This window comes from Athalia rosae, chromosome 1 (assembly GCF_917208135.1).
Source record: "Athalia rosae chromosome 1, iyAthRosa1.1, whole genome shotgun sequence".
Classification (NCBI taxonomy): domain Eukaryota; kingdom Metazoa; phylum Arthropoda; class Insecta; order Hymenoptera; family Athaliidae; genus Athalia; species Athalia rosae.
In genome coordinates, this window is record NC_064026.1 from 25,222,662 (window position 1) to 25,241,260 (window position 18,599).

General features: G+C 43.6%; 3 protein-coding genes across 11 annotated transcripts in view; 2 read left to right on the plus strand and 1 right to left on the minus strand.

The window, feature by feature from the left end:
• The first annotated feature begins 385 nt into the window (after window positions 1-385).
• LOC105690902 (glycine-rich cell wall structural protein-like) lies at window positions 386-5,036 on the plus strand. 4 transcript variants are annotated; one of them, XM_048651297.1, is made up of 5 exons: window positions 386-520; window positions 2,292-2,367; window positions 2,781-2,990; window positions 4,147-4,446; window positions 4,486-5,036. In XM_048651297.1, the coding sequence occupies exons 1-5, from the start codon at window positions 503-505 to the stop codon at window positions 4,566-4,568; spliced, it is 687 nt and encodes a 228-aa protein (XP_048507254.1). In that variant the 5' UTR covers window positions 386-502; the 3' UTR covers window positions 4,569-5,036. The 4 variants fall into 4 exon arrangements, with proteins under 4 accessions (XP_048507254.1, XP_048507257.1, XP_048507247.1 ...); XM_048651300.1 differs by having other exon boundaries at window positions 388-520; window positions 4,147-4,407; XM_048651290.1 differs by having other exon boundaries at window positions 405-520; window positions 4,147-5,036.
• A 1,913-nt stretch (window positions 5,037-6,949) lies between these two features.
• LOC105690903 (cuticle protein 19-like) lies at window positions 6,950-8,005 on the plus strand. Its single transcript, XM_012409056.3, has 3 exons — window positions 6,950-7,062; window positions 7,150-7,387; window positions 7,669-8,005. The coding sequence occupies exons 1-3, from the start codon at window positions 7,051-7,053 to the stop codon at window positions 7,833-7,835; spliced, it is 417 nt and encodes a 138-aa protein (XP_012264479.1). The 5' UTR covers window positions 6,950-7,050; the 3' UTR covers window positions 7,836-8,005.
• A 2,553-nt stretch (window positions 8,006-10,558) lies between these two features.
• LOC105690904 (carcinoembryonic antigen-related cell adhesion molecule 1-like) overlaps window positions 10,559-18,599 on the minus strand; it is a 30,642-nt gene continuing 22,601 nt past the window's right edge. For 2 of the 6 annotated variants that reach the window (XM_048649168.1, XM_048649166.1), the window contains exons 2-6: window positions 18,354-18,559; window positions 16,398-16,647; window positions 15,854-15,981; window positions 13,128-13,299; window positions 10,559-12,200 (exon numbers count right to left, since the gene is read on the minus strand). In XM_048649168.1, coding sequence (XP_048505125.1) covers window positions 12,103-12,200; window positions 13,128-13,299; window positions 15,854-15,981; window positions 16,398-16,647; window positions 18,354-18,431 — 726 coding nt within the window. In that variant the 5' untranslated portion in view covers window positions 18,432-18,559 and the 3' untranslated portion in view covers window positions 10,559-12,102. The remainder of the gene's footprint in view (window positions 12,201-13,127; window positions 13,300-15,853; window positions 15,982-16,397; window positions 16,648-18,353; window positions 18,560-18,599) is intronic. The other 4 variants (XM_048649165.1, XM_048649163.1, XM_048649167.1 and 1 more) reach the window with 4 other exon arrangements.

Consider the following 18,599-nt stretch of genomic DNA (forward strand, 5'->3'; position numbering starts at 1 on the left):
GTCAAAATTGCGACGCGGTACCACCGCGGGGTAACAGCCTTCCCTCCGAAACGATCCTACAGAGTCGTCGGTTTGTTTGGCAAATTTTTCAAAAATTATCAGGAGCTGCGGAGTGAGGCGGAATCTCGGACGGATTTTTTTTACTTTTTTGTTTTTTTTTTTTCGCCACAACCGCAGCTCGTGCTTCGACGAATCGATTGGCCGAGTCACTGCAGATCGAGTAACGCTGGTAAACTGAAGCTAATTTAATAACGAGAAAACTAGAGACATGGATGTTATACAATTAAGATAATCGCACATTGTTTTAAAACTGCGAAAGCGAATATAATTACGAACAATAAATCGGCGAATGGAGTTATGCAGACCGGTGTAAAAATAAAAGCAATGCACTCGTAATTGTCATTTCAAAATAACGTGCAGCGTCCAGATTGGTATAAAACCGGAGGGTCCGTCGACGTTTGATCAGTTCTGTCGTCGCAGCCAACTTCAGATACAATAAACCATGGGTACTGTAAACAAGGTAAATAACTCAATAATATCTTTTTCATTTTCGGCCAAGCCCGAAAAAATTTCCATCTCGCGTTCAAAGAGAGAGAAGAAATGGAAAATTCATACGTGGGCTGCGGAAATTTCTGTCTTTTCTATACTCCTTCACATTTTCACGAGACGAAACAACGAGGTTTCGGTGACGTAGATCAAAGTTCGACCTTACGAAAATCAATTGTAGTCGTTCAATGGAGTGGTTTTCTTTTATAAGAAAAAAAAAAAAGAAGGCATCTCGTGTATCGAATTTCCTGCTCGTAGAACTCCTATACCTATACAATATATATTTCGCGAATTCTATTCGCAGCAATTTCACCGTAAACACGGTGAGTTGACTCCATTCGGGACTCTATCCGCTGCGGCTATTGGCAAATTCGTACAAAGGTCAAACGGGCACCTCACTAGTCACCGATACGCACGTCCTATACTTGGTGAAACTAATTTTTCACGGGAAAGAAAATGAAAGGCAAAAAAAAAAAAACAATGACAAAAAAAATAACTAAACAAATGAAAGAAGAAACGTTCCAGACACACGAGTCTCATTTTCCAAGCACCTCATTTCAAGATATATATATATATTGTATATGCGTATACATGTATACGTTCATTGTACACTCGAGTATCTCGCCCTCTTTGCACTTTTTCCTGCTCGCTTTTAGCACTCCGCGAATAGATTAGGATCATGAGAACGCAGCTTAAATACGGTAATTTCAAAAGAGATAGAATACGTGAGTTTTGCACATAGCGTATGTATGTACACATACACACGGAAGTATGTATATGAGTCGCCGTCGGAAACTCGTTTTGCATTAGGTAGGGTGATCACTGTGAGCGAAAAAAGGTCCCTCCAATCGATGGACGAACGGCAAAGAGAGCTGCCTTTTTCATTTGAGTTGTTCGTTTTTTTTTTTTTTTGTTCGTTTTATTTGTGTTTTTTTTATTTTTTATTTTTTTTTCCCCTCCCGAGTCGAGACCGGGTTTCGTTCAGTAACGACTCCACCTGCATCTGAAACTAGTCTAACTCGACCCCATTTAATCCGCCCTATTCCGGCAACGGTAGCGAAACCAAACATGTCTAACTTAATCCACCCTATTCTAACTAATATAACCAAACCTAATCTGACCTGTTCTAACTTTCCTCCTCGTTCCTATTGTGCCGCCTTCAGCGGCTCCTTCCTGCTCCTCTTCACCTGACGCGCGTTTCGATCCAACCCGACGACACCTGCGCACCCTTTACGCGAGAGGTTCGTTAAAATAATTATATAAATTTTCTACAACTTTAATTGCTTTTACAAGTTCAAAATTGATTTATCATACATTTCGATAACGCGACATCCATCCTTATTCTCTTCTTCATTTTTATTTATTTTTTTGTTTTAAGGTTCTCTCATTTCTTCTCTCTTCTTTTCCCTCTCTATGGAAGACACTTTTCAAACCGGATTATATTTCGTATGCGACTAGCGAGCGAGTTTGAAATAGTTTTGAATTATATTCGGTTTCGGTCGCATACACAATAATTATTACGTCGGTCGTGTACATGTATATTCGAGCACTTGCCACAGGCTTCTGCGTTGTCATCGTCATCGTCATATTGTTGTTGTTGTTGTTGTTGTGGTTGTTATTATTATTATAACATACGCTCGTCGTCGTTGTTGTTACTGTGATAATAATTATTATATGACAAATCCAGAAATGTTCGTAATTTTCGTTGCACGTATAATGCGAAATTATGCTGCGGTTGTGTACAGGTACTGACGGGATTCGTCATCGCACTGGTGGGCGTCGGATTTGTTCTCTGCCATCCGGGAGGACATCATCACGGAGGTACGATAAATAGCTATAGGTATAATATTGTAACGCGGTTATACCTGCCGCCGTATATTCGTATCGCTTGGGATTAATTACGGGCGTCGGCGTATTTATCAAACCCCGAAAAAGTTTAGAAAAATTGCGAACATTCGCGCTAACGCGGGCCACCCGACGATCCACCTATAGACCTCCGCAAAAAGAATTCTCGCGAAACGTGTATCCCGGGTTAGCTAAACTCGGTGGATAAATTTTACGAGTTCGAGGTATAGGTGGATACTTATACTCGTTGTCTTTCTCTCCCGGGCTCGGCTGGCGGTAGACGGTTCCGCGTATCCCCCAGGGCGACCGGAACCCCCGACCGCTCCCGTGTATTCCGTTCGATCGGTTATTTACTTCGGAATTCAATTATTCATTTCACCCTCCTCTAGGCGGAGGCGGAGGCGGAGGCGGAGGCGGACACGCTCATTCCTACCAACATTTCCACGGACCGGTTGTGGGAGCTGGACAAGAAGTTTCCTGGAAGGACAAACACGGTCATCATCATACCGACTACGTGGCGTACCCGAGCTACGAATTTGCCTACGGAGTCGCGGATCATCATACGAAGGACATACACAACCAGAAGGAGCATCGAGACGGTAATACGGTCGAGATGTGATCGCGGTGGTTTTCTTTTTTTTCTCCTCTCCATCGCGGTGGTTTTCTTCCCTAGGATATCGCGGTGGTTTTCTTTTTTTTTTTTTTGGGATATCCGATTCTTTGCCGCGCGCGTTTTCGCTAATTTTCGTTTTCGCCAGATTTTTTTGCGACCGGATTATGGGGTGGTGGGATGGAACGGTTCCGCACGTTTCTCCGATTGGTGGTATTAAAGTTACTTCCGTTTCTGCCGACGTTAAACGACCCTATTTTCATTATTAGAATTACGGTGGGTTCTTATAGATCACGCGCCGAACGTAACAAGCCCGATCGACATCTGGATGTAGTATACACTTTTACGAGGTGTCGTTTCCCGTCGATCAACGATGCCAATTTATTGCCTCCAAAAAAAGTGAAATAGAGGTGAAAAAAAAAAAAAAAAAAAAATAGATAGTTATTCGATCCCTTCGGATCTCCGCGGGGTCGTGTTCCGGTGATCGCGGCCGGGTCTTTTTCGATTTGGACAAAACCCACTCCGCTAAATTTCGATCAATTAGTTTGATTTTCTTGAGGATAACGGGAAAAAGCTCATCATATTAGATTTACGTATAGCATACCAAGCGTAGTTCATTGGCAAAGTAAAAAATAAATTCGGGTGTTTTTTTATATGTATATTATATATATATATATATTTTATTTTCGTTTTCGTTGGAAAAACTCGGATTTGTTTCTCGCCTAGGTATTTGTACCGCGCGCATCGATCGTCTCGACGATACTCAAGCTCTTCAACTGCCTCTAATTTATAGTAATGTCTCCGGCAGGTCGTAGGCTTAGAGGGCTTTACTCGTCGGTAGAGGGGAATGGGTAAGAAAGGAACGGCACGGGGGGACGGGGACGGGGACGGTTTTCGAGCGATCCGAGGAAGAGAAAAAAATAAACTGAAAAAAGATACAGAAAAAATGGGGAAGCTTCCGTACGCCAGTTCAATGATTCAGTCTAATATACTTTGCGGACGATAAAACGCACGGAGAACCGTCGAGGACGAGCTGACGGTTGACGGGCCTCGAAGCCCCCCCGAAGCTTTCTCTCGGTTATTCCCGAGAACTTCGAATTCCGTTTTTCCCCTGCCAACTTAACCGAAGGCTCTCAAATGTTTAGGGAAAAACGTCGCCGGAGAGTACAGCGTTCACGAGCCAGGTGGCAATGTGAGGACGGTCAAATATCACGCCGACCATCACGGGGGTTTTCACGCCGTCGTCCATAACAGCGGCGGCAATGATCACTCCGGGGGGAGCTACGGCGGACACGGACACGGAAACGGGGGCGGCGGAGGTCACGGACACGGACACGGAAACGGAGGCGGCGGAGGTCACGGACACGGACACGGAGGCGGCGCAGGTCACGGACACGGCGGCGGAGGCGAGGGTGGTTACGGTGGCCATGGGCACGGCGGAGGAGGCGACGGTGGTTACGGAGGACACGGACACGGCGGAGGAGGCGAGGGTGGTTACGGTGGCCATGGGCACGGCGGAGGAGGCGACGGTGGTTACGGAGGACACGGACACGGCGGCGGATACTAATAGAAGCTATACACCACCGGACCACGTAACCGTAAAAATAGGCGACTGTTGGAGAAGATGAGCTCGGTGTCAGCGTGTCTCGGCAGAGAATTCCACCGGCAGCAATATAAGACGCGAGGACTTTAACGGGAGTAGCTTTTGGACGCCCCGTCATGCCACGTCACGTTTATCCTCTCGGTATACCGTAGCGACAACCGGTGCCGAATGGAATATCTGCCGGTGATACAGACGCTGTACGATACTACTCTTTCTTCGCCAGTCGTTTTATCGAAGTGATAAATGTTCTTGTTTCCGAGTATTCTAGGGATAATGAAGTTGAATAAGTAATCTCTCAGCTGCTTGTTAAAGGCTGAACAGTTGTTGTTATCTAGATGTGTAATTAGCGTGTAAACGTGATCTTTAACTCCTCTTAACTTACGAATCGACGTCATGTTTATTCAATAAAACAGTACTGCGATCGGAATATTATTTGCCGTCTCAATTGTCTTTTCCTCTCCGCTAATTACTCGTGTAACTTTCAGTTCGTATTTACGATTGTTCGATCAATTGTACACCGATAAATTTTCTCTCAACTCGTTTAATGTATAATTGACTCTCGTCGCCCTGGCGATGATGCGGCAAAAAGGGCGGGGAAAAAATCAAGGTAACGAATGGAAATATATGAGGAAAGAAAAAACAAAAAAAAAAAGAAAGAACCGATCAATCACGTGCAGAAACGGATTGAAATTCCATTTGTTTACTTCGTCGCTCGGTCGTTTCTACTTACTTAGAGAGATGAAAAGGGGATGCGAAAAAAGAAAAAGAATAACTATATTCATTTTATACTTTAGCACTCTCGTTAGCACCATGTCCTCCGTTGACTAAACCGTTAAAATAATGAGCGAGTTTCAGCCCTGGCCTGACCATACGACGATTACTGCATAAATGAAAATGAATCTCTCTCCGTACCCGTTACACTGCCTAGGCAGAGGATTTCTCGGAAAGCTCATCCACGTCTATCGGGGAGGGGGAAACGACGGTGTAAAAAAAAAAATTGACAAAAAAAAAAAAAAAAAAAAGAAGGGGGATGAAAAAAAAAAGGAGATTTTAATCGCGCCATTATCAAAAACGCTGTTTGATCCGTCTGAAAAGCGCACGGATACTATGGAGAGAGCGAGAGCGAAAGAGAAGTGCTTTCGCGCGCCGTATAAGTAGACTGTGGGATTTTTTGTATCGGGATTATCTCATTCGCCCTTAGCCCGTCCCTCTCATCCCCGTGATCTGCATGCGCGTATACGTAGTCGCGCGCTTATACGTCTAAATACATGTATATTATACGTGCATGTGTAATTTTTTATTTTTCAATTTTTTTCCCCGATCCGCTCGACGGTGAATTCATTCGTGCATGTACTTGTCACGTACACGTATACCTATATACACATGTATACATACACGGTGTGCATATAGTATACGTATACATTATACGAAGTAGCTAGGTGAAGTGGAAGCGTCACACTTCTAGACTATGGATGGAAATAAAACAACGAATACCCACCGCACAAGTATCAACAGGTGCGCATAGTCTGTAAACGTGAATAGCAAACAACAATATCCTATTCTTATTATATCAGAGTGCAACGGTTGATCCGAATTGCGAACGTCGCCTATTGCGGTCGTTACACGAACAACCGGCGACCGCTTCGATTAAGGCCGTACAAATAATCCTCACCGCGGTTCGTTCGGCGAAAATTGTTAAAAACATCATAAGTACAAATCGAATAGCGTCAGCGATGGCTAACCAATCAGCCCTGATGGGGGTAGAAATATCTGCGGCGTATCGACGAAAATTAAGGGCTGTTTTCGAAAACGATTTCGATTTCGCTGTTGTTTTTTTTTCTTTTCTTTTTCTTTCTATTGTTGTACTCCGTCCGCAAACGATCGTGGCCTTGGCTCCGATTGGTTCACCCGGATGAAATCGACCGTCGCCGCCGTGTAATTGAGGTGTTACAAAGGTGACGACTTGAGTAACTTGTGCTCGATCAAGCACAGATATACAATATAAACGAGTGTCACAACTCGTTGAAAATCGGCACGGATTTTGAAATTAAAAGCAAAGTCACGAAACCACGCGACTAACAAGGGAAAAATAACGAAGATCCGTATCCGAACTCCTCGTATCGAATGATTTTTTCGAAAGGGCCCCCCTCGCGATCGCGATGACTGCCGATCGAGCAAAAAGTAATCCTCACAATTACCAAACGATACATAATCGAAATCGCGTCAGCTTCCGAGTTACGTGTGGGAAAGCAGGTGCAGATTATAGATCGAAAGAAATTCTTTTTGCTCGGAACTGTCCGGAGCACCGCGTAACTCCGCTACACTATATTAGATAACGACGTAATGTCGAAATCTTATAGTCGCAAAACACAACGGTAGCTCGGGTATATAACGGCGGACTTGCGAGCCATTCTATCATTGAATCGTACGACCAACATTCAAGAACATGGCATTCAAGGTGGGTCCGATATATTCCGAATAATAATCATACCTCCCTGACGAAAAACTCCTCCTAACAATCCTTGATTTTTGGCACGCTTCGCAGTTAGTCGCGGTCCTCGTGGTGGTGGCGGTGGCGCAAGTCCGTGTCAATTTGGCGGGGCATGCCCACAGTTTTGCCAACTATCACGGACCCGTCGAAGGTCCGGCCCAAGAAGTGACCGTACACGACAAACACGGACATCACCACGTCGACTACGTCGCCCACCCGAAATACGAGTTCGCTTACGGAGTCGAGGATCATCACACCGGGGATTACCACGGCCAGAAAGAGCACAGGGACGGTGAGCCGAGTTCCACTTTTTTTCGGATCGCGACTAGCGCCGTACCTTCAAATTTCCGGGACTCGACCGTTCCTTGTTATTAGTTTTTTCCCCCCTCGAGGGTGGTTACGTTCGCCTGACCTCTTTCTTTGTACCGCTTCTTGCGAAGATTATCAGAGCGCAGCAGGGGGGGGGGGGGGGGGGGAAAGATGAGAGTACGTCCGCGGTGTGGCGGTATGAAGGCGTAATTGAGCTTGTTATTTGTTTATTTGTTTTTCTTACCCTACTTTATTTTCGTTCAGGTAAAAACGTCGCCGGTGAATACACTCTCCACGAACCCGGCGGCAACGTGAGAACCGTAAAGTATCACGCCGATCATCACGGAGGGTTCCATGCCGTCGTGCACAATAGCGGTGGCAACGATCACTCGGGAGGAACTTACGGTGGCCACGGACACGGTCATCACTAAAATTCACCGAGCCAACTTGCGCGAAATAACCTTAACAGAGCTTTCGACAAAAAGCTGGCCCAACTCGTCTCATGATCTTATTGTTAAGTTTGAAAGCTGCTTTGTATCGTGTACACCCGCGCTTCTCTTATTGTTTGTTGAATAATTAATATAAACCAAGTTATATAACAGAAGTGTATCCACTAATTTTCCTAGTTATTCATACTCTAGTGTACACAATTGGATCAGTCACCCGCTCGTGTGTGCGGATTAATTTCCTCCGTCTCACGCCGACGAGGGTTGGTGGGTTGGGTGTTTGTCTTTTAGGTCCTACGGAATTTAATCCCTCCACCCGTTCCGATATTTATACTGCGCCGTACACATCGGAATTGTAATCCGTGGAAAAAACGGTGATTTTTCCAGCTTCAAAATCGACGCGGACCGAGTTCGAGCTTCGCCATTTCCGCACCATTCTATTCGCCCCGTGTCTCTTCTACTTTCGTGTTTATTCGCTCCCAGACTGCCCGACGGAGATTTCCAGAGCGCACGTATACAGCGGAATCATCGTTCGTCTTCCTTTTGCTATTTTCCTTTGCTCTTTTTTCCTACGTCGTCAACGTTGTCTCTTCTTCTTCCCTTTTTTTTTTTCTTTTCCATCCACGGTTTCTTACCGGACCAGCTGCCAACTTACACCGCGGGTTAAAGTCCCCCTTCCCTCCCCTCCCTACGCCACCCTTCCTCCCACATCAAGCCAAAAGAAGCTTACCGGATTTGCGGCTCGAGTAGTTTATTTCACGCGGTAGCTTCCTCTCTCCCTGATTCAACTCTCCCTCACGTACAAGTATACCTGTACGGAGAACGTTCCCTCTACCCCCGTCAAGCTAACGAGTACGGTACCACGAATTCGGAACCACCACATTTACACAGGTATGCACCTGCGTAGGGAATAAACGTCATCACGTACGATTTTTGTTACTTTATGTCGAAGCGCATTGCGACTCTGTCGTTAATATGTCTGTATATATGTGTAAAATTTTCATATGAACGTAGCGATATAGTTACATACGTACCTGTACGTCCATTCCCAAGGCTGCCCTATACGATATTCGACCATCCCAAATATCGGCCGGTACGTAGCGTCCGAACTTATTCGCTCCGGCAAACAGTCCCTTGTCGGACGATGGTCTGGGGTGCAACTGTGTTCTAAATTTTACGTATAATGTATATATAGTACGTATGTATTTTTGCGCCAGTCAGGAAACAGGAATTTCCGACGAGTGTTCCGAAATCCGTGTACATTAGGGTGGTCCTCATTTTGGGTATTTAGGAATGTTTCTTTACGACAGTCCTAAATTGGTTCGAAATAAATCAAAAAAAAAAAAAAAAAAAAAAATGCCCACCTAATTTCATCCCTTAATTTTAATATTAACCCGTGCCCCACCGCAGTCAAAGTTTTAAATGTCAATAACATGTGAGAATGTCGTCTCGTTCTTTGCAATTTTGTAAGTCGTTAACATGTATGCTTAAAATTCTGGACTCTATGGTTTTTTGTAGGAAATTTAACGCTCTGCAAAAAAGGTCTCATATGATTTTACGCTAGCTTCATCGGTTCAATAGATATTCGAGGTAATAAAGCACAAACATTCGACTTTTGACACGATGTGAATACGTATATCTAATATGTATCAGTGAAAATAACATACACTTGTTTTAAAAGCTAATGCGGTGCTTACTGGTACCGCATCGGGCGGTGAAGAATTTCTCTCGTTTTCGACGAGAGAAAAAAAAAGCTAATCGTGCAACCGCTCGGGGTAAAAAAAAAAAAAAAAAAAAAAAAAAAAAAAAAAAAAAAAAAAGAGTTCGCTCATTGGAGAAATTAAAGCTCAGTCTTTCTGCTTGCGCGATCCTTATTTTTGATACCCTCGTGAATTTAACAGGACCGAAACGAATTCGCGATTTAAGGTTCGCTTCAATCCTCTCCGTCGTTCGGCATTTCATCAGTTCCGTCAGTCGCTAATTAATCGGTATTACGCTTCGGCGCTGAACAGCTCGAAAAGTCGGAGCGGCGCAACGTATAATAAATTCGAGACAGAGATACCCGTTGAAGAGGAGTTATTTCGAATACTCGCGCGGTATCCCGAACAGAGGAGAGGAGAACACGGGTACGTCGAGCGAAAGGTACGGAGGGTCGGGGGCGGTTGATGGGTGGTACAGGTATGTGGGGTAAGCGGGTGGAGGATGAATATCAATTTACGCACACGTTCGGGGGGAACGGATCGTGGCGTATAGTACCTCGAAGTTCGTTGAACATATTGGGTCACGTATACGGACCTGAGCTGTCCCCCACAGCTTTTACTGCGGAACACAAATTGAATTTCGTTGCCGGATAGTGGATATGGCCTTATTTTATTCCATTCAGAGGACCATTCAACGCTACTGAGTACCGAATATTACCTATACCCGTGTACCGGGTGCTGGATACTTTTCCTGCTTTACCACACCCTCCACCCGTACGCCTCCGTACGCACATACAGCGTCCGATAGTCGGATGTTTCCATCCCCTGTTATGTAACCGTAGAAATATTCGACGTGTTCGCGCCGTCCGTCGGTACTGACAATTAAATCAACCGCACGGTGCTCGGTGGAGCAAAAATATCAAAATTTTTTTTTTTTCGATCTGCCTCGTTGGAAATTCGAAAAATTGTTCTTCCGTCGATGAATGAGATAAAAATTTGGATTTACAGTGTATAAGTTTCGTTTATTTACAGGGAAAATTTCGTCCGTATATTATAGTTTTGGTATTACTTATGTGGATTGGTAGCCTATTTAACGGTGTACATTTTCGATTAACTCGTTTGAAGGATTTACAAAAACACTTACAGTTAATCGTTTTATGAAATTCTATTCTATTTTATTTTAATCCAGCTTACAGAGACGGTGATGATGAATCAGTTCTAGTCCTCTGTCGCGATTTTGATACACGTATTCATTTATCCATCGTTCTCGGTGAGTGAAAAATGAGGTGCGGTGAAATCATTGATGACGAAAAGCGAAGAAAAAGGAAGGAGAAAAAACCCAAAGGACGAAACGAGTGGGGCGGAACATGAGCCACTAACGATTATCACTAAAAGGGTGAACGAAGACGGCGATATTTTATTCCAATTCTAAGGGGAAGGTTTAATCAAATATAAAAGATTGTACATTTGGTGACGCTAGCGAAGCGAGAGACGTCTTTAACCTTGGTCGAAAATTTTATTTTAGACTTCCGCAGATCGAAGGACACTCGGCCATCCGATCCACATTGGCTTGTGAATAAAATCAAGAAAACACTCTCACGATAGAAATATAATTTTTTCATATTCCCTTGGGTGTGCAAATAATTCTCCAGCGACATGATATATGCCGACATTGATTCTTCGACATTTAAAAATTTCAATGCCCTGAATTCAGCGAAAATTGAACTGAAACTGTTGTACAAGGCGAATATGATTATCGAAAATGTTTCGTTAAAAAAAATAAAAGGAGAAGAAATTTTGAATTTTCACTCCCTACAGCGATCAGTTTCGAGAGCTTGTATCACCTAATCCTAGATGTTCTTAGCGGATGATAAATTGTTCCCACCAGTAGATCGTGCGGTTGGATGAGGAGATGAGAAAGGAGGAATAAATTCCTTCTTTTTCTTCCAACTTCTCTTCTTTCGTAGCTACAATATAGCGGTGAGAAAGAATAGGTTCGATTTGTTTGCTTTCGCGAGATCGTGTTTAGTAGATTGATAAAACTATAAAAAAAAAAAAAAAAACAAACAAACAAACAAACAAATCTGCTCTCGCCCTCAACGAGCAGTAAAAGAAAAACGCGAATTACGCGAGGAGATTTCTTCCCGAAGTGACGGAAAAAATGAAAAGAAAAATAAAGGAAGAGCTAAAGAAAAGTATAAATAAAATGGAAAATATGTGACTGTACAGAGTGAAAAACAATCCTCTTAATTAACGGAGACATTTTAATTACCTCCCCAGGAGGTCTCGGGTTCCATTTATGTTCTTATGTAACGATCTCTGGAGAAAAATATAGACAATGAGGAAAGAACGAGACTAAATATAACTAACAAAATTTCAAGTAAAAATTAATGAAGCCTAGTGAGAAGAATCATTAAAAAAGGGTTGAAACGAAAATTGCAGACTCGGTTCGAAATATGTGTGAATAATCAGAGGAATTCATAACAGCTGATGAATAGTGAGAGTAATTATAAAAAAAAGACACTGTTAGAGACGCCGAATTTTACCTTCCTTTAGCTAAAGCCGTTGCTGGAAGATGACAGTATAATTAGCAGAAGACTTAAAACCGGTACAGTCGTCCCTCCAGTTTGCATCGCCTCTGGGCGTTCGCCTGCAAAATAAAAAGGAAATAAATGGAAAAAAATGTTCGAGAGAAGTCGGCTCCAAGTTTGCCTAGTCCAGCACCATCCCCGCCCCTGCTTTCTCTTGTACCCCTCAACGAATTGAAGTCCCATTAGGCCGATTAGGTAGCTTGGTTTTTTTTTTTTTTTTTTTATTTTTTTCTCTTTATTTACCGTATACCGAATGGCTAAGCAAGCGGAATTTACTGGGTGAAGATAAACACGTATCGGGGGTTGGTTTGGCTAATCGGGATCAGGCAGGCGCAAATAAACCTCCGAAGAGAATCTCACTCAGCTGATTTCGTTTTTCCTCTATACTTTTTCTCACTTATTTATTTATTTATTCGTTTCCTTTGTTTATTCATTCAATTTTGTTTCCTCTGAGCTTCGGTTAATTGAAATTTGGTATCAGTAGAGGGTTTTTATTATTTCATTTTACTTGGTTTTATTTTATTGTTATCCGTTAACTTTTGCGAAGAAAAGATACGACGACGACGTTTACCTATATACATTACGCATTCGTATTTGTATAAACCACCCCGTATAAGTAGTGTAGTCTACGGTAGCAGACGAAATCCTTTTACTGGTAGTCCAATCAGCGATAAAAAAAAAAACAAAAACAAAAACCAAAACGGCAGAGAGTTTCTAGAATTAAAAGCGCACATTCGCACATCGATTATCGGTTCTGAATTTCTATACCTACAGGTAGAGTAAATACCTATTTACTTGGCTCGACATTCAATTGGCCAGTGTACTAATGGGTACGTGGAATTCAGTAGACGTTTCAACAATAATACTCCTACCGCGGAGTAATGAGAGACTTCGGATATACGAACATGCATTATTTTGTCAATTAAACAGAAATTCGATCGAATAATCCATCCCATTAGGAATAAATTAAGCGGACAGCGGCTCACCGTTTAAAACGTGCACTCGAACGCTGGCCGTTTTTGCGTTGCTCGGCCTGCAGCTATATTCGCCGGAATCCTCTTGATCCGTTGATTTTATCAGAAGTCCCGACGTCGTTACGTCGTTTCCTTTGGCCGTGTAAATGAACCTCCCGTTACTCGGGCTATCGTAGTTCAACATCTTGAAACAAAATTCAATCTTTTACCTTCGGTTTTTATTCCCTTAATTCTTATACTTCTTCTTTTTCTTTTCGAAACGAAGTCGTACTGTGATTTATTTGAAAGAAAATCCCGTCAGGGATATCAATTTTTAATACTCGAGACACACGGATATTCCCGTAACTCGATAGTCTTTGGTTTCCTTACGTAGTTGTGCTCGAAAGACGATAAACGCGTTATAAAGTTCATAGCGCGCTGTGTAACTAAGACCGAATGAAACTGCAATCAATTTCATCTGGATACGTTCGCACCAAAGAGAACGGAGCGCCCACGACTCTCCGGGTAACGAATGAAAAGAGAAATGAAGAATGAATGAAAATGGAACACAAGTGCTGTACAAGGTATCCGCGTTTCCCATTCAATCTATACGTGGGTACGTATATGACGAGACTCTTCTCTTCTTCTACTACTACTTCTACTTACTCTTATTCTTCCGCTTCTCGGAGCTCGTTAACGGATGCTATTCGATCGGACGAAACTTAAGATCACATAGCCTCACCTTCGAACACTCGTCACACCGAAGTTTCGGAAAGCTCGAATTCATTTTAAATTCTGCCGCGGATAAGGAGTACATTTTTCGAACGTTGTATAGGGTGAGTCATGCCAAACTCCGAGAAGGAAAAATATAGCATGCTCAACGAATGAGGAGGGGGCGAGTGGAGGTCAGGTGCACGTCTGTCAAATCAAGCTCCTCCCAATCTCGGAGTTTGGAAGAAATCACCCCGCGTCCGGTGCGATTATTACATACGTGATGTAAATTTGTCAATTTTTAAAGAAAATTCTGAATTCTCAGGATTAATGAAATCGATGGTATCGCGAAGCGCACTTCAATGGTATCGGGATCTGGAGCAGCAGATTTTTCCGAAGACTTGTCGAGATTGAAATAAGACAAGCGAGTTGAGAGAGAAGGTGGAAAATAGAGTCGATAGAAAATAGAGGTGAACACCGGGCATGTAGCTCGTTCAAAATCCACTTGACATCCGGGTATAATACATGGAATAGCTGCAGAGTCTTAAAGATTTTTCCTAAGCGATAAAATGAGTGTAGTGAAAAATGTGGAGTCAGGTATCGATCGGGACTTATCTAAAGCTGGAGATCCTTTTGTATCGAGCTTATCCTAACTATCGGATACTAGAAAGTGGAGAGAGACGCGCGGGAAAGAGAGAAAGAAAAAATTCCTACGAGGTATCCGTTAATTTTGAAAATAACTCCGCCTCGAGTTCGCGCGTGCTAAGAATTTATCATGCACCGCACCCGTGGCGACCATCCTTCTACGTTCTGTCAGTCTTCGTCGAAAATTATTCGAGAGAGAAAAAATGAAACGAAGTGTGGTAGATAAAGGTATTAAGTTTGTGACTTTTCAGAATCAGTGTTTGGCAAAAAAAAAAAAAAGACGCGGGTATCTCCTGGCGACCCTATCCGGAAAAGCCATCGTAAAAAAAAAAGGAGAAGAGGATGAAAAAGAACTTCGAAAAAAAGAAAAAGGCTCGTATCGAGATTACCGTGTCACGTGAACCACCTGATCTCAAAAGCCTCTGATCTGCCACGGAGTCGAATGAAAAGGAGGAAGGAGATAAAGAGAAAAAAAATTTATGGAACGTGACGAGCTGTTTTGAAATGCAACGAAAAATGTATTCAATTTTTTATACACCTGTATTTTTCCACTGATGTTGGTTTCACCTCAAAGAGCGATGAAACGGAGAAAAAAAAAAAAAATTAACATTAGTCTGCGAAGTATGCCGGAGAGGCTTCACCGCGTTATACGGTAAACCTCGTCGTGCATAAACGACGAATTCCAATAAATAAATCATTGGAATAAAAGTATATGAAAGCATACGCGCTCGATGCAGACTGGACCCGTTTCTACGAGATATTATGTGTGTGTACCCGTACGTCGTCGCGTACAAAATGTCTCCTGTAATAAAATGGATTTTATTCATTCCTTTGAAGTATAAACGTCAAATTTTGTACGTACTGGCGAAACTGCTTCAAAAATTATGGGAATTCACCGTTCGTTCGTGAAAGAGAAAAGAAGAGGAAAAGAGAAAAAAAAAAATATACGATTATTATCCATGTATAGATGCTAACCGCTCACTTTACGACACGGCAAAAAAAGGAATATTGAAATGAAACACCAATCGTTACACAGACGTCCAAAAGTACGCATTATACCAGTTATACGTGTAATGAAATTTTCAAACCTTGCACAGTTTCGTTGTTGTTGTTGTTGTTTTTTTTTTTTTTTTTGTTTTTTCTCATGAAAGTCAGACTTGTTTATCGCATACTTTTGGCAAGGACAACGAGACGTTTTCGTCGTTGGACAGAAAACTATTTTACTCGATCCCATTACAATGATATATTACAACGTGTATCCGAGATGACGTTATCGGTTGGTTGAAAATTCAAGGGATACGAGAGGAGACGGCTTATTACGGTACAGGGGAAGGTTGAATCCCGATCTGAGATGAACTTTGATCGAAAAGATAAGCGAGATTTCTAGCTTCAGTCTACACTACCTTTTGATTGTAGAACCAGAGAATGTAGTCCGGTGGTTCGGGACTCAATTCGACGACACACGTCAGATTTAAAGTGCTCCCAGCGTCCACGTAGAGATCTGGAGCACTCAAAATTTTCGCCGTTGGAACTGCAAAGATATAAATCGTTGGCGGAAGCGATAAAAGAAAAAAATGGGACGAAAAAAATGTCGCGGAATAGAAAACGAAGGAAAAAAAGGCGAGCACTCCGTTCCTATACAAAAGTCGGGAGCAGAGGCAATGTTATTCGAGGTGTGGACCGCGGCCTCGCAGGATTAACGTTATACCTCGTAAAAAGTTTGAAGTGCGAGAATTCTATATATATGTATACAATACATATATCATCCGTATACAACGAAACTTTCAATGATTTAACGTAGAAATGAAATAAAAAGAGAAACTTTTGGCGTATGCCGTAGAGGGAATACGCACAAGTTGCCCCGATACAAGTAAAGATCGCAGCATCTGTGCAACGGGGATAATTCTCGTTTACACCTACGTTATCGTTAACGAGCAATCAACCCACCGACGACGTTCAGACGAAAGGCGTGCGAGGTTACGGGCGCGGTGGACAACTGGCATTCGTACAAACCAGAGTCCCGTTCCTGAACCCATTTCACGCAGAGGGTCCATTCCGACCACACCTTACGGTTCGGCGAACCGGCGTCGGTCCCGACCACCTCCGCCCCTCGGATAGCCTGGAACCTCTGGTCACTCGTGTAAGTGTAACTCCCGGTTGTTAGAATGTGAATGTCCCGGTGCCTCACCCACGAAACCTACGTACCAGCGGGGGTTGTGGGACAAAGAATGGAATTCATTAGTCATAGGTGCCCGGCGCCTCCGAGCTGCGCCGCTAAATTCTTGAGTAACGATAATTTCGCGATATTCTATCCTTGTTGCCGGATAACATTAGAGTTTTGGTAACGTGCCAGGAAACATCTGCCAACATTTCCTGCACCACCAAGAAAACCACCGCCGAGTCTTCGGGTCCCTCGTGCCCTCTACCTGCCCCCCCCCACCGTCAACAAATCGTTACTCCCCACGTGCACAATCGCCGCTATCCATTACCATATATATATATATATACCACGGCGGATGCAGATTGAACGTTTCAGCTGTCGAGATTTCGTAATATCGTGGATATGAAATTTTCCTTCACAGGTGTGTAATGCCTGTGACCGACGCGGGTAATAATTATCGTAAAGACAAAATGGGATGGTTTTTTCAATAATATTTTTACCCCGACTTCTGACAGGGTTATTGGGTGGTACGAAGCGTGCCAGACGAGACAGGGTTAAGTAAAAGTGATGCTCGGTTAATTCCGGTGATATCCGACACGCGGTGGCGTTCGTTTCGAATTATTGCGTCGCTCGATCGCGGGGGGGGCGGTAGACGCGTAGAAATGACAATTGATTACAACGTCTCGTGTCCACGGTATTCGAAATTGTGCGCGTCGATCGTATCGACCGAACCCGACGGCGATCGATAGTTTTATTATAATTTGAGTAAGCTGAATATTCGCAGTCCGCAAGTTATCCGATTCTTTTGGAACTGGGTACGCCAATGCGGCGGACTCGCGGTCCGGTCAAAAGTGACTAGGAAAGATCGGTACAGCGTTGCGGAGGGTTGCATTACCATCCTGGCCGAAAGCCAACTTCGGTCCGAACTCTGAATTTCCGATAGGGAGATAAGGCAACGGCCCGAGGGAGGATACAGACGACACACCCCGTAGATAAACACCCCCCCACCCCCCGCATCGCCGCGCGGAAAGAGGAAAAGGGAAAAGACGAAAGAGAGATAGAGAGAGAGAGAGAGAGAGAGAGAAAGGGCGAAGCTTCCACCAGATTTACTAGTCGAAATTTCACTATCGCGATCCCCGCGTTTCATTCTCGTATATACCTATACCGCTACATATATGTATGTATCCATCGCGTATACCAGACGAGTATATATACCCCAAAGTGGATAAGCAATGGAGAAGCGTCGCTAAAATTTTCATTTCATTTCGTACCCGTCATCCCTCCTCCCTTTCCACCCCCGTCCGTCCGTTGGTAAGTCTGTCTATTTGTCCTTTCTAGCATGTTTCAAAGCAACCCCTCCGGTGCGTTAACGTTTCACTGACTTTAATTAGTCGCGGCAGGCGAGCCTAGAATTTTAAGATATATAGTTACGTAAGTTAAGAATCTAATTTCTTGGCCTCGTTTTGACGCCGCTCACGTCCAAAGTTAAAACTTTAAATCGATGACTCTTTCGCGGGATTCAATATTCTCCCATTCACCCCCACCTGCACCTTTCCTACACCCCCGCATTCGGTCTCCTCTCTTATTCTCACTCCGTTTCGCACGAATCGATCGACGAACCGGGAGAGAGAGTGAAAATACGGTGAAAGGGAGAGAGCGAACCAGCGGGGATGATTGAATTGATTAACTTACAATTAGAATTCAACGAACGTAGTATAAATTGGTATCATCGTAATATTTACCGTTCTGTTGCCCAAATTTTTAACACGGCAAGTCAGGTAGGCCGTCTGGCCCGCTGGACTCGTAACGTTCGTCACCATGCTCGGGTCAAACTCCGGATCCGAACTCCCGATTCCCGCAGACTTTCGAAAATCCTCCCCGGATGAGAATTGCTGAATTCCGCTACCGTCGAAGCGTGCGACGCTCACCGTGTCCGCGCAAAGGAGTCCTGAAATATTCCACCGATCATCATTATCTCGTGGAAACAC